The 14343-nt window shown below is 34.9% G+C and overlaps 1 protein-coding gene across 1 annotated transcript; it reads right to left on the bottom strand.

Moving 5' to 3' along the window:
- Window positions 1-301: 301 nt before the first annotated feature.
- LOC18432875 (golgin family A protein) lies at window positions 302-1523 on the bottom strand. Its single transcript, XM_006842973.4, has one exon. The coding sequence runs from the start codon at window positions 1489-1491 to the stop codon at window positions 460-462; it is 1032 nt and encodes a 343-aa protein (XP_006843036.2). The 5' UTR covers window positions 1492-1523; the 3' UTR covers window positions 302-459.
- Window positions 1524-14343: the final 12820 nt, after the last annotated feature.

Here is a 14343-nt window from a genome sequence, read left to right as displayed (position 1 = left end):
AAGGTTCAGAAAAAGTATAAGGTTCTTTGTTAGAGCTTATGTTCCATCATGTCCACAGTTATCCCGATTCAAATGAACACAGCAATATATTATTATACAAGCTCTTTTAATCCTAGAAGCTTAAGATTTATAACCACAAACCCATGTGATGCTCTGCTGTACAGAAGTTATGCATGATTCTCATCTTTCTAATAAAATGTTCTGACTTCCGCAAGTTCAATATGTTTGTTCAATGAAAAAGCTCAGGAGGGTCAAAGATTAATATGGCTGACGATTATACCTGCTACAATCACAAGCAATCAACTTTTAAACCTCTAGAGGCATTCATTAGGGTGGGATAGAACCTCTGGTTACAGAGAGAGTCCTCAACTTCTACCCATCAATAAAACTTACAAAACTATATAAGTACCAGTTCCAATAATGCATAATAAAGAAGCCCAACCAGTAAAAGCGTTACTCTCATGGTGGAATAATATTCATCTTCATAAGAAGAGACTCACGTCCAGGAAAAGGATTAAATACACCACCCAAAGCCGACTTCTCTTCCAGTCCATCCCCACTGGCTCTGAGCTCTTCATTCCTGAACCTCTGCCTCCCTCTCCTACCTTCACGCCTCCGCCTCAATAGCTCCTCACGAAGACCACTCTCTTCACCATCTGCTCCATGAGGTACCCTAGACCCAATATGAGAAGAACCCTTATTTTTTTTAGAAGAGAAAACCTCTATATTTCTAGTTTGTGTAAAACCCTCATCTCTCTTAGAAGAGAAAACCTCTCCATCTCTCATATGAGCAGATCCCAAATTGTTCTTCAAAGGAAAAACCTCTCTATCCATCATTTGAGCAGAACCCACATTGCTCTGTCTCCGTAACATTGTATTATGGGAAGAAAAGCCCTTTCGATCCCTAATTCGAGGGATTCTCGCCCCCTTTGAGGTGCCCAAGAGAGAAAAATCAATCCGTTTCCAACCATCTGCATTATCATTGTCCCACTCAAACCTCTGGCTAAGCTCAAGCAAGCGATGAGAGATTGGATATTCAACACGAATGTTGCTATTACCAGTAAGGAGAGCATCAGCTTGCTCCCATTCAATTCGATCTAAATAAACAGGGTCTTCAAGGACCTCATCTGCTCTCTTTGCCCACTCCAAATAGTCCCCAGCCCTTAAATTTTTGCAGAGCCACCGCAAGTACTTCGAAGGGAGGGTACCCAGCATCGTCCCCTTGTATTTTCCGAAGTCTATGACCATGTCCCTTGCAGCCATTGAAGAAGAGGGGGAAGGAGAGAGAATACATTTCTTGGACCTTAAATGGGGTGGTTTGGGTTTGAAAGAGGACGAAGAAGAAGATGGTGATGGTGATGGTGATGAGAGTGAAACTCTAATGGAGGGTGAAGAAGTAGTTGTGATTGAGGATGGAGATATGAGAAACAGGTTGGGAGGAAGATAAGGAGAAGAAGAAGAGAGAGAGAAAGGAGGATAATGCAGTGACATCGTCGACCTGCTCTATATTTGCAATGAAGAATGGAATCAGAATCTCTCCGACCAGGGAGGAAAGGGGAGACCGCATTGGCGCACTGTCTGATTCTGAGGACCGAAAATCCAGTCCGTAACCCGGTTTCTATGCGACCAAGCCCGCATATGGAGAAATGTTGGCCTCTTATTAAATCTATTTTTAAGGTTGATTTTAAGACTTAAAAAAATAAATAAATTTTAAAAATTAAAAATAATAATAAACATTTAGACAGTTAGTTTCCATTATTTTTAAATGGAACACCTACGTGCATCCATCTTAAAGATGGATGCTTCACACTTTCAAAGCCGCATATGTGGAAATGCAATCCAGCCCGTGTTGCGTGCTCCTGCATGATCACAACTCCACCAGACAAAAGACCTACATGGTTTTTACGTTCTTCAGCTTTAAAATGGGAAAATATCATAACACGTAAATTTAATCCTTCAAAATTTGGGAAGCTTCTATTGAATCTCGAGACATTACTTTCTTTTTTAATATATATAGTGTTTATTATGGAAATTCTTTTTACTAAGATTAATAAATAGGTTATTGCAAAAATAGAAAATCACATGCACAGAAAGAGACAAGATTTACGACAATGGCCTACGTCCACGGTGAGCATTGTATCATTTATTCTGTCATGGAAAAAATACATAGTCCCATAAAAATCTATCATATCTCATGATATATGTTAACCTCCCAAAAATAAAAAACAACCAACAAGAAAACCACGGTAGGACAGACTGGCAATGTGGTGGCGACGAGGTGGCAACACATTTTCAACACTCTCCCTCAAGTTGGTGCAAAGATATCAATAGAGCCCAACTTGGAAAGAATTTGTTAGAACCTTGATTTTCATACTGCCTTTGTAAATATGTCGGCAAGCTGGTCTTTACTTCGAATATAAGGGGTGCTAATTATTTTATCTTAAACCTTTTCGCGTACAAAAATGGCAATCGACTTCAATGTGTTTGGTTCTCTCATGAAATACAAGATTAGTAGCAATATAAATAGCAGAATAATTATCACAAAACATTTCAATTGGTTCTTTAGTTTGAAATCCCATGTCTTGGAGAAGAGACTTTATCCAGATATTTTCACTAGTTCTAGATGTTATAACTCGATATTCAGATTCTGCACTTGATCTGGCAACCACAGACTGCTTTTTACTTTTCTAAGTAACAAGATTGTCTCCTACCATCATACAGTATTCTTTTGTAGACCTTCTATCATTTTGATTTCCAGCCCAATTTGCGTCAGTATAGCCCATAATATTGACATGTGAATTATCTTTCATCAAAATTCCTTTTCCTGAAGAACCATTTAAATATCTTAGAATTCTTTCAACGACTTCAAGGTAATTTGTTCTAGGAGTATGCATATACTGGCTGACAACTCCTACATCATGACATATATCAGGACTAGTTATAGTCATATATATTAATATGTCTACCAATCTTTGATATCTTCCAATATCCTCAAGGGATTCTCCATCAGATGAATAAATCTAACTGTTTATCTCGAAGGAAGTTTCAATTAGTTTCACTCCTAAGTTTCCAGTTGCTTTTAATAAGTCCAAGGCATACTTTCGTTGAATCAAAAATTTTCTTTTTTTAGAATAGGCAACTTCCATCCCTTGGAAATATTTCAATTTTCCTAGATCCTTAATATCAATTTTTTTGTGAAAGTAAGCATTTAAGTTCGAAATCCCTTATTCATCATTTCTCGTGATAACAATGACATTAACATAAATCAACACAATAATAACTCCCTTCAAATTTCTCTTTACAAACATGGAGGAGTCAACGGAGCTTCTCTTAAATCATACTTTAAATAGAGCATCACTCAACTTAGCGTACCAAGCCCGGGGAGATTGTTTTAATCCATATAAAGTCCTTTTTAATTTGCATACAATTCTAGGCTTTCCTTCCATGGGATGTCCTAGAGGAAGATTTATGTAGATATCTTCTTCTAGATCTCCATGTAGGAAAGCATTTTTAACATCCATTTGTTAAAGATTCTAACCATGGTTAACGACAACAGATATAATGATTCGAACGGTTCCCATTAGCAAAAGTCTCCTTAGAGTCAATCCCATAGGTTTGAGTGAATCCTTTGGCAACCAACCTTGCTTTGTATCGTTCAATTGACGCATCACTATTATACTTGATCTTGTAGTTCCACTTACATCCAACATGATTTTTTCCAACTGGCAATTGGACAATATCCCACATGTGATTTTTGTCCAAAGCAAGTAATTCTTCTTTCATGGCTCTCCTCCACACAGGTTGAAAACGAGCGTCATGAAAAGATGCGGGCTCAACTTTTTCATAAATGTATGAAAGAAAAGCATAATATAATTGGGACACATTGTAATAAGATAAATAGTTTTGAATGGGATATGAACCAACATGATAAGTAAAAAAGTCTTTCAAATGTGAAGGATGACGAAAAACACTATCAGACATGCGTAAGGATGGAAAATTAGGAGAGTTAGCATCATGAGATAGGACCACGAGTTCTTCTTGTTCATGATCACCTGATTCTCCATGTTTTTTAACAAGATCCCTTTCAACATTATTTTAGTGTTCTTTCTGATCTTTTTGGATGATTTGTGTGTTTCTACCATTTATTATAGGAAACATTCCTGAACACTCACCCTAATTCCCTTTATCAAAATTGCTTGATTTGAAATTTTGGAAAAATGAATCATTTTCATTTAATGTTAGATCCCGAGAAATATAAAATTTCTTATTTTTGAAGTCATAACATTTATATCCCTTTTTTATTGAAAAGTGGCCCATAAAAATGCATTTAAAAGCCCGAGGATCCTATTTATCTCTTCCTTGAGAATTATTGTGAACAAAGCAAACACATCTAAATATACGTAAATGAGATATATCATTTTTCTTTCCCTTCAGAAATTCAATTAGAGACTTATTCCCAAATACCTTGCTTGGTAGCCTATTAATCAAATAACATGTAGTAAGAATATCTTCAAACTAAAAAAATTTAGGGACATTTTTTCGAACATAATAGATCGAGTAACTTTAAGCAAGTATTTATTTGTCCTTTCAGACACCCTATTCTGTTGGGGAGTAGAGACACAAGATGTCTGATGTATAATGTCTAGATCCGCTAGATATTAAGAAAAAATATTATTTATATATTCGGATCCGTTATCCGAATGTAGAATTTTGAACTTGGCAATATATTGGGTTTTAACTAGATTTGAAAATACCTTAGATTTTTCAAAATACTTCACTCTTGAATTTAAGCAAATATATCAAGGTCATCCTAGAGAAATCATCAATGAAAAGCAGAAAATATGTCAGTTCATTATAAGACTCAATCGGAGCAGGCCCCCACACATCAGAATGAATCAAGTCAAAAAAAATTTCAGCCTTATTTCCTGAAGGCTAAAAGGGAAGTCTTGGCTGCTTTGACAAATGACACACATCACAATTGGATAATTCAGGTTTTAAATAAAATAAAGATTTATTGGCAGGATAACGAAGTCTAGAATTCCAAATCTTGCTCAAGTATTCATTATTGGCAACCAAGACTTTATTCTTCTGATCAATATAATAAAGTCCTAGAGACAATTTCACTTCACCAATCATCTTCCCAGTGACCCGATCCTGAAAGGAAATAGTAGAAGAAGAAAAAATAACATCGTAGTTCAAGCTTTGAGTTAGTTTACTGACAGAAAGAATGTTTGAAGGGAATGGGTGCATAAAAAGAACATCATAATTGGTATTTTTTGAAAAAAAATTAGTTCTACCTATCCCTTTAACACGGATGAGTGAACCATTTGCAATTAAATACATGGACTTTATCAAACACATCTTGATAAGCAGACAAATAATTCTTATTTCCAGTCATATGATCTGTAGCCCTTGAATCAATACATTATTAGAGGGAAAAGGGGATTGGAGAGCATAACAATTACCTGACTCACGCGGAAGATCTTGTGTGGAAGAATAGCCATTTTTTGTAAAATGTTGAAAGAATTGAGTTAGTTTATCCATAGAAATCTGAGTATCGATAGTTTGAGCTAATAAAGGCTCACTCATTCGATTTATATTGCGTCTTAGGTGAGGGTGCTTTTCCCAACATCTATCAACCAGATGACTACTTCCTTTACAAGGATCACAACATATATGTGATCTATTCCCACGACCCCTAACTCCACCATAACCTCTTTTTTCAAACATATTATCATTTTTCTTCTCAGTATTCTCCTTAGCAGCAACAAATACATATTTTTCACTTATTTCATATTCAGACTTTATTTCAACATTCATAACCTTTTTTTGGGTTTCTTCCCAATGAATAATAGAACAAACATTTGTAAAAGTTGGGAGTTCAGTGGTCATCAAAACTGACTTCTAATATTCTCATACTCAGGTTTCAAACCAGCAAGGAATGAAAAAATTTTGTCTTGTTCAACACGCTTTTGAATGGTCTTCAGATCAATTGTTACGGGTGAATAAGAAATTAATTTATCTCATAATGTTTTGAATAGAGCAAGATATTCAGTAATAGTTTTATCTCTTTGTTTGATTTTAGAAATTTCTTGCTTTAACTCATAAACACGATAGAGATTGTTATTTTTTCCATAAACTTCTTTTTCCGAGTTCCACAGTTCTTTGGCAATATCTGCCGAAGTAAAGATCTCGGTCGTCTTTGGTTCCATGGAATTTAAAATCCAAGACATGACCTTGTGGTCATTGAATTGCCAATCTTCATATAGGGGATCATCAATAGCAAGGGCTATTTTCTTTCCATTGATGAGTCCTAACTTGGATTGTCCGTTCAAAGAGAGCAAGACAGCTTTTGACCAACTTAAATAATTTAGTTCGTTAAAAAAGATAGTAGTTAATTTATCACTAGTATTGGGCTCTTTTTCATGGATAATAGTTTTAGGTTCAGGGTTCATATTCACAATATCTTCCATAAAAAAAAAAACTGAACCAAAAACAAGAAGACCAAACCCAAAAAGAAGGAAACTAACCTAAGCAGGAGTACAGATTGAATAATATTGCTCTCAAAGCCCAAGAGGCAAGAGAAGGTACCAGAAAAATGAATACCCAAATCGATAGAAGAAAGCCACCTTGAAATAATTTGGTCTTAAGGACCACCTCTTTACGTTTTGTAAAAGAGTCCAGAGCAAATCCCTTGTACTTGATAATCAAGGACTTCACAAAAAAGCCTTGTTATCAGAGACCAAAGTTCCCTTTGTAAAAATGAAGACTATCTCTCTCTAGCCTTTTTTTGGAGAGACACCTCCGGCCATCGATCTCCAGCGCATCCCACGATCGAGCACTAGAGAGAAAGAGAGAAAAATTGAAAAAAAAGGAGTGGAAAAAAAAAAATTTCCGTCAAGGTTCTAGCGGGCAGTATGCAGAAGAGGACGTTGATTTGAAGGTATTTCCCCCAAGGTAATACAAGAGATAGGAGCTCGTTAGAAAAAAATTTCGGCAATCAATAGAGTGAAACCTACTCGGATACCATATTAGAAAGATAGAAAATCATATGCACAGAAAGAGACAAGATTTACGTGGTTCAACAATGGCCTACATTCACGTTGAGCAATGTATCCTTTATCCTGTCATGAAAAAAATACACAGGCTCAAGACAGATAATATATAGAACAAGGGAGCAACAGTTACATCCCATAAAAATCTATCATATCCCATGATATATGTTAGCGTTCCAAAAAAAACAACCACCAACAAGTAAACCATGGTTGGATAGATTGGCAATGCGGTGGCGAATAGCAACACGTTTTCAACATAGGTTGTAGAGATTACGTCCCCAAAATTTGAGATCCAAACAATATCCCTAGCATGTGTTTTGTCCGAGGGAGTAAATGGATGGTATACTCATGTGGGAGTAAGAAATATTTTAGGATCGTTGCGGTCTCCATGTAACATCTTTTAGGATCGTTGTGGTCTCCATGTAACATCTAGAATAAGGAAAAGTCCTCAAAGAAGAAAAAATGTAACCCTCACTCTGTGTGCTAAAAAATATCATCCTAAGGGAATGATCTAGATGTTTATGAACTCAAGATTTTTTTTATTTTTTTTTGAAATAATCATCTAGTCATAATTAGATGGATCCCCAAACTTCAAATTAAAAAAAAAATCTCCCAAATTGTTTTTCTTGAGAGATTAAATGTATAGTATTATGCTATTGAGGGAGCATGACCAATCACAAAGATTGCATTTCCAATCCCATATAGATTGGGGAAGTATGTATATTTTGAAGTTTAAATTTTCTTTTGGGCTTAAATTGCGAATGTAATTAATTGTGTTTTTTCTTGAGGATGAAGATAATTTCTGTTCAATCAAGTAATCCTGGTTGCGGCCTAAATTTAGTGAACTTTGTCGAGGCTACATTCCAATGGAACTATAGCAGGCTACACATGCATACCTTCTCCATTTGGTCCGTGTGACAATCTTTGCCGACTCATCGCAATCGACAGTGCGACCAAGACATCTCCAGCTTTTTAAGAATTTTGTAGAGGCGGGTAATTACATATGAGGTGCGGCAGGCATGGCATTCTTGTATCGATCCTTATCTAGGTGTGTCAAGCTGAAGCACAAATATTTTACATTCTTGGCCACCCTTCTACTCTTTTTTTTATAGGATTAAATGGTATGTTAGTGAGGATTTGGAAGTGAGAATGGAGTAAACGGTTCTTTAGGGAAAGAGAAGAACTAGTAAAAGTAAAATAAAAAGCATTTTTAGCGGTAGGAATGGATACCACGATGTGGTAAATGGGTGTGGAGATGTTGTATTGGCCACCTTTCTACTTATATGCCTTTCATCTCATACACAAGCGCACGCACACATTATATATTTATTTTCTAATTACATATTTGAATGCATTTTTTGTTCTAACCTTAACCTCTTAAATTGATTAGTATAACGTAATTACTACTTACTTTTCTACAGTATTGGGCATATGAGCATATTGATCATTCACGACCCAGGGCACTTGACGTGGCTGAGGGGCCTTAAGATAGGTCACTCCTGCAAATTACGGTAGCAATTTGATAACCTAGTGACTAATAAGGTAAGCTTAAACCTCCCATCTCCATGTTTCCCATGATTTTATGAATATTGTATTCGCATGCAGTATGGGCAACTAGATTTTTAATCCTCATGTATCCCATTATTCTTGAAAATTATCATGTTTTTTTTTTTTTTGGTTAGCTCCATTCCTTTGATGCTTTGGTTATTGAATTTGATGTTTTATATTAGATGGTCTTTTATTTTCTTAGGTTATATGGAATCCATATTACCAGCATGATGAGGTTGACAACATTGACAGGCTTGTGATTGCCTCTACCACGACGTGCAAGACATTTCTTATATTTTAAAACATTGCAGAGCGATATATGCCAAACAAAGAACTCAAACATATTGGATTGAGGCAGGGGATACCACCCCACCTAGTGATTTACAAAACGCTGTGTCGAACCGAACTCACCCAATTCGACTCGAGAATCGGCACTGGACGTGCCGATTCGGGTAAATTACACGAATCGCTCGGTTCCAGAGAGAACCGGGCGATTCTGTACAGTGACTCGTCGATTCACTGTACGGAATCGGCGAGTCCCGTGAAGAACACAGGCTACACAGTGTTCTTCACGGGATTCTTCAAAATTTTTCATTTTTTAATCATTTTTCTTGTTTTTTTTGCCATGTGATTGAATATGCAAACTTTATGCAGCTTTTTTCAGTCTTTTCATGGATTAAATGGTGGAGAAATTTTGTGTTTTTTGAACATGAAAGTTACGTTTTTAGGGTTTCCGCCTTTCCTTGTGTTTCATGCCAAATAGGGCATAAATCTGTGAAAATTTATAGGCATTTTGATCATAAAGTTGTTCATCAAAAAATTCTTTTACGAATTTGTGATAATCGTTGAGAAAAACAGAGTAATTTGGAGATTGAAGGCTCGGGTTCACGAAACCAGGTAAGAACTTTAGGTTTTTTTTTTTTTTCCGCCATATGATCAATTTTACTGCATATTTTGAAAATAATGAGTTACATTTGTAGGGTTTTTAATCTTTATTGTGTCTTTTATCATTTAACATATTCAATTTTATTTAATTTGCTCAATTACAGCCTGATTTTTTAGATGAACACAATGATGTCTGTGGAAAAAATTTATGCTGTTTTTTTTTTTTTTTTTTCCGCCTTTTGATTTTTTGTTCACGATATATTACAAATAATGTATTAGATTTTTAGGGTTTTTAATCGTTATAGTCTTGTTTATAATCAGATGTATTCAATTTGATCTGATTTATTCAATTTGAGTTTCATTTTTTAGATTCAATGACTGTTGTCTATGAAGAACTGCGTTTTTTTTTTTTTGTTGCTCAATTTAATCAATTTGATTTGATTTATTGATGATAATGTGTTCATAATTTAGGGTTTTGATTCCTTATATCGTTGTTTATAAAAAAATGTACTCAATCGGATGTAATTTATTCACTTAGAGGTGGATTTTTAAGTTAAAATGGCTTATGTAAGGTGACTCTGTGAAGAACAAAATTATTATTATTTTTATTTTTATTTTTATTTTTATTTTTTTTTATTTTTTTTTTTTGTATTCCATGATCAAATTTTTTTTGTAATCCATGATCAAATTTTTTGTAATCCATGATCGAATTTTTGGTAATCCATAATCGAATTTTTGTAATTCATAATCCATGATCGAAATTTTTGTAATCCATGATCGAATTTTTTGTAATCCATGATCGAATTTTTTGTAATCCATAATCGAATTTTTTGTAATCCATAATCCATGATCGAATTTTTTGTAATCCATGATTGAATTTTTTGTAATCCCTGATCGAATTTTTGTAATCCATAATCGAATTTTTTGTAATCCATAATCCATGATCGAATTTTTTGTAATCCATGATCGAATTTTTTGTAATCCATGATCGAATCTTTTGAAAATTTGTGTTTTTTTTTTTGTAATCCCTTATCGACTTTTTTTTTGTAATTTATGATCGAATTTTTTGAAAATTTGCTGTACTTTTTTTTTTTTTATCGATGATTGAATTTTTTGAAAAATGATGATTTTTCGAAAAGATGTGAAAATCGTAACGAGGTTTTGATTATCATGAGGTATTAAACCATATTTTAATTTTTTATTGTTAAAGTTTATGTTGAAAAAATTGTATGTTGATAGATTATTTATGCAAGAAAATGCATGTTATTATATTTTTAATGCAAAACTGTATTTTTTTAATTTGTTGTTAATGCATTTTTGAGTTGGAATGACTGATGTTAAGTGGCTTTGTGAAGAACTGTTTTTATTTGTTTTTTTTTTTAGTACAGGATAGAATTTTTTTAAAAAATCGTGATTTTTCGAAAAGATGTGAAAATAGTGACCAGGTTTTGATTATCATGAGGTATTAAACCATAATTTTAATTTTTGTTGTTAAAGTTTTTGTTGAAAAAATTGCATGTTGATAGAATATTTATGCAAAAAACATACATGTTATTATATTTCTAAATTCTAATGCAAAACTGAATTATATTTTTAATGTAGTTTTGTATTAAAAATATATTTTCAATTTTTAAAATTTTGCACGTAAAAAATACATGTTGTTAAATTGTATTATCGTGATGAATTAAAGTGAATATCATTGTAAAAAAATTGTGGCATATATGACAATTATATTATCCTGTATTTTTCAATTTTATTATTAATTTTTTAATGCAAAACATGTATGTTCTTGATAATTGAGTTGTAGCCATGTTTGGAGCTTGCATTTTGTATTATATTATCCTGTATGTTTGTAATTGATATGTACGAAAATATTATTGTCAATAGAGGTATTTTGCAATAACAAATAACAACAAATATAACTACATGAACTACCCCAACATATTATCACTACACATAGTGATTATTTTTCTTGTTGAACTGTCAGGTTAATTTTTAACTTTTTACATATTAAAACAGTTGAATCATGTCAAGATCTGCAGAAGACCTTGCATGGCAACATGGGGTCAGACTTGATCCCAACAAAAAAGGCAAAATTATTTGTAATTACTGCCAAAGAGTGATAAGTAGTGAGGTACATAGGTTCAAGCAACACTTGGCAGGGGTTAAGGGAGATGTTTCTGCATGCAGTAGTGTTCCTAGTAATGTAAAAAAATAGATGGCGGCATTTCTTAGTACTCACAAAGGTAAAAAAATTGTCAAACATAGGATGAATGAGGAGATAGCTAGTTTATATATACCATCAAGCATGAATGATACAGAAGAGCAAGATAATAATGACTTAGAAGAGCAATATAATAATGACCTGGACATAGCCATAAGAATAAGTTTACATGAACAATATCAGAGGGAACGTGGGTTTAAAATGCCCAGTGGGTCTAGCTCAGACGTGCATGATGGGTCTAGCTCAGACATGTATGATAGGCCCAGCTTAGACATGCATGGCGAGCCTAGGTCGAGCATGTATGGTGGGCCCAGCTCAAATATATATGGAGGGATTGGTGGCAATATGTATCAACAAGAATCAAACGTTGAAGAAATAGTTCATAACTTATATAGGAGTGTCAGTATTGCAGGTCATGGTCATGTAGACCCATTTCTCTCAAAGCCTAAGTCACAACAGATGACTCTAAAAGGCATGGTTAAATGTACAAGAAACATGTTTGGGAGATATGTTGGTAAATGATTCTACGATAAAAGGATTCCCTTTGATGCAGCCAATAGCTCATATTTTCCACTTATGGTCAGTGCAATCCAGAGAGCCTGGCCCGGGGTAAAACCCTCGACGACATATGAGCTCAATGGGCCAATATTAGATGAAAAGGTGGAGGAAATTACAAAGTGGATTGAAGAATATAAACAGAGTTGGCCAAGGACATGCATTACTCTCATGAGTGATAGTTGGTTGAATAAAGTTAACAAAAATGAGTTTTTAAACTTCTTGGCCTATTCCCCAAAAGGTACAGCTTTTTTATATAGCAAAGACATATCAGGAACGAAGAAGGATGCAAACTTCTACGTACGACTATATGATCAGATCTTAGAGAAGGTAGGAGATAAGCATGTAGTCCAGTTTATTACGGACAATGTACGTGCATGTGTTTCTGCGAGCACCAAGTTGATGGAGAAGATGAAGCATTTAGTATGGACCTCATGTGCTGCACACAGCATCGATCTTATATTAGAGGAGATCGGTGAGATCAAAATTGTGAAGGAGACTCTAGAGGAAGCAAGGTTGGTGTCGAGATTTATATACAACCACTCTAAAATATTATTTCTGTTTAGAGAACACTCTAAGAAAAAAGAGATAATCAGGCCTGCCATAACCTGCTTTGCGACCGATTACTTAGCTGTGAACTCCATTCGGGAATTTGAAGGTGCCTTAAAGAGATTGTTTACTTGTGAAGAGCGGTTAAATGATTACCTCTCGAAGTCCAGTACCGATATAAAAGTGGATGACATAGTCTCAAATAGCAGGTCCTAGTCTCGATGTTCCAGTGTCTTAGAAGCCACTGCCCCTTTGGTCACGGTGTTAAAAATGGTGGATGCTGACAAAAAAGCTACCATGGGCATCCTTTATGAAGGTATCGAAAGAGCGAAATCAGCTATTGGGGAGAAATGTAGTTTTGTTCGCAAAGTGATAGAGATTATGGAACGGAGGTGGAACACCAAATTTGGACGTCCAATTCATTATGCTGGTAAATATATATTTATATCATTAGAATTTTTCATTTTAAATCATTTTTTTATGAAATTGTAAATGACATTTTTTTATCTATAAATTTTATAGGTTACTACTTCAACCCAAAATTTTTCTATTTGACACTTGAACATCCCTACAAGATTATGGAAGGGGTCAGATACATTATTGCAAGGTTGGAGAGAAGCCAGTGAAACCAAGTAGCAGCAATACAAGAGGTATTATTTAATGTTTGGGTAAGAACCTTATTGAGTTGTTATATTTGTGAGGAATAATGCACTAAAACGAAATATATTTGTCTTAGCTTGCTATGTATAGGGATGCTATAGGATCCTTCGGAACTAGATTTGCCAGGAATTTTCGAACTAAGATGGATCCAGGTTATCCCCTAGCTAATATTTTGTTCATTCATATATTTAATCTTATGAATTGTTCTTGCCCTTACAATACTTTTTGCATTTTAATACAGCTGAATGGTTGGAGATATATGGTGCTGATGCACTTCACCTAAAGAGGATAGTAATCAAAGTGCTCTCCTATACATGTTTTATTACTGGCTGTGAGCGCAACTGGAGTACGTTCCAATTGTTGCACACTACTAGGAGAAATCGACTCGCTTCAGAGAAGCTTCATAAACTAGTCTACGTTCATTACAACTTAAACCTCTGAGAGCGACAAATAAGAAGGAAGCTTGAAGACTATGGGCCGATAGGCTTAGACACAATATTTGTTATAGACACAGCAGAGCAATGGGTAGTAGAAAAGGAGGAGCCAGTGTTGTACAAGAGAGCGTTCCTTGAGGCTATCGGTGAGAAAGATCTTGAAGAAGGTGATGAGCAGCATGAAAGAGGAAGCAGTCAGCCAACGTATCCACAAATCGTCGGAGATGTCGGTGATATTGTACCTAATGAGGGAGAGTGGGAAGGGGGTCTAAGGGAAAATGAGAGAGATGATGATTCCGAGGCCGCCCTATCCCAACCATATTATTCACATATCGAGTCCCAACAGCAGCAAGGTAGGGATGAGCACGACAGTGTAAGTAAGCATGAAGGATGGACAAGCTTCGAGGATTTTGGATTGGGAATACAACAAAAC

This window comes from Amborella trichopoda, chromosome 7 (genome assembly GCF_054954075.1).
Source record: "Amborella trichopoda isolate Santa Cruz 75 chromosome 7, AtrichopodaSantaCruz75HAP2 v2.0, whole genome shotgun sequence".
Taxonomy (NCBI): Eukaryota; Viridiplantae; Streptophyta; class Magnoliopsida; order Amborellales; family Amborellaceae; genus Amborella; species Amborella trichopoda.
Note: the sequence above shows the minus strand (reverse complement) of the source record. Positions and strands in the feature narration are given on the sequence as shown.

Bases quoted from the DNA above. Each gene is read 5' to 3' on its own strand.
- LOC18432875 (XM_006842973.4), bottom strand. From the start codon at position 1,491: ATGTCACTGCATTATCCTCCTTTCTCTCTCTCTTCTTCTTCTCCTTAT.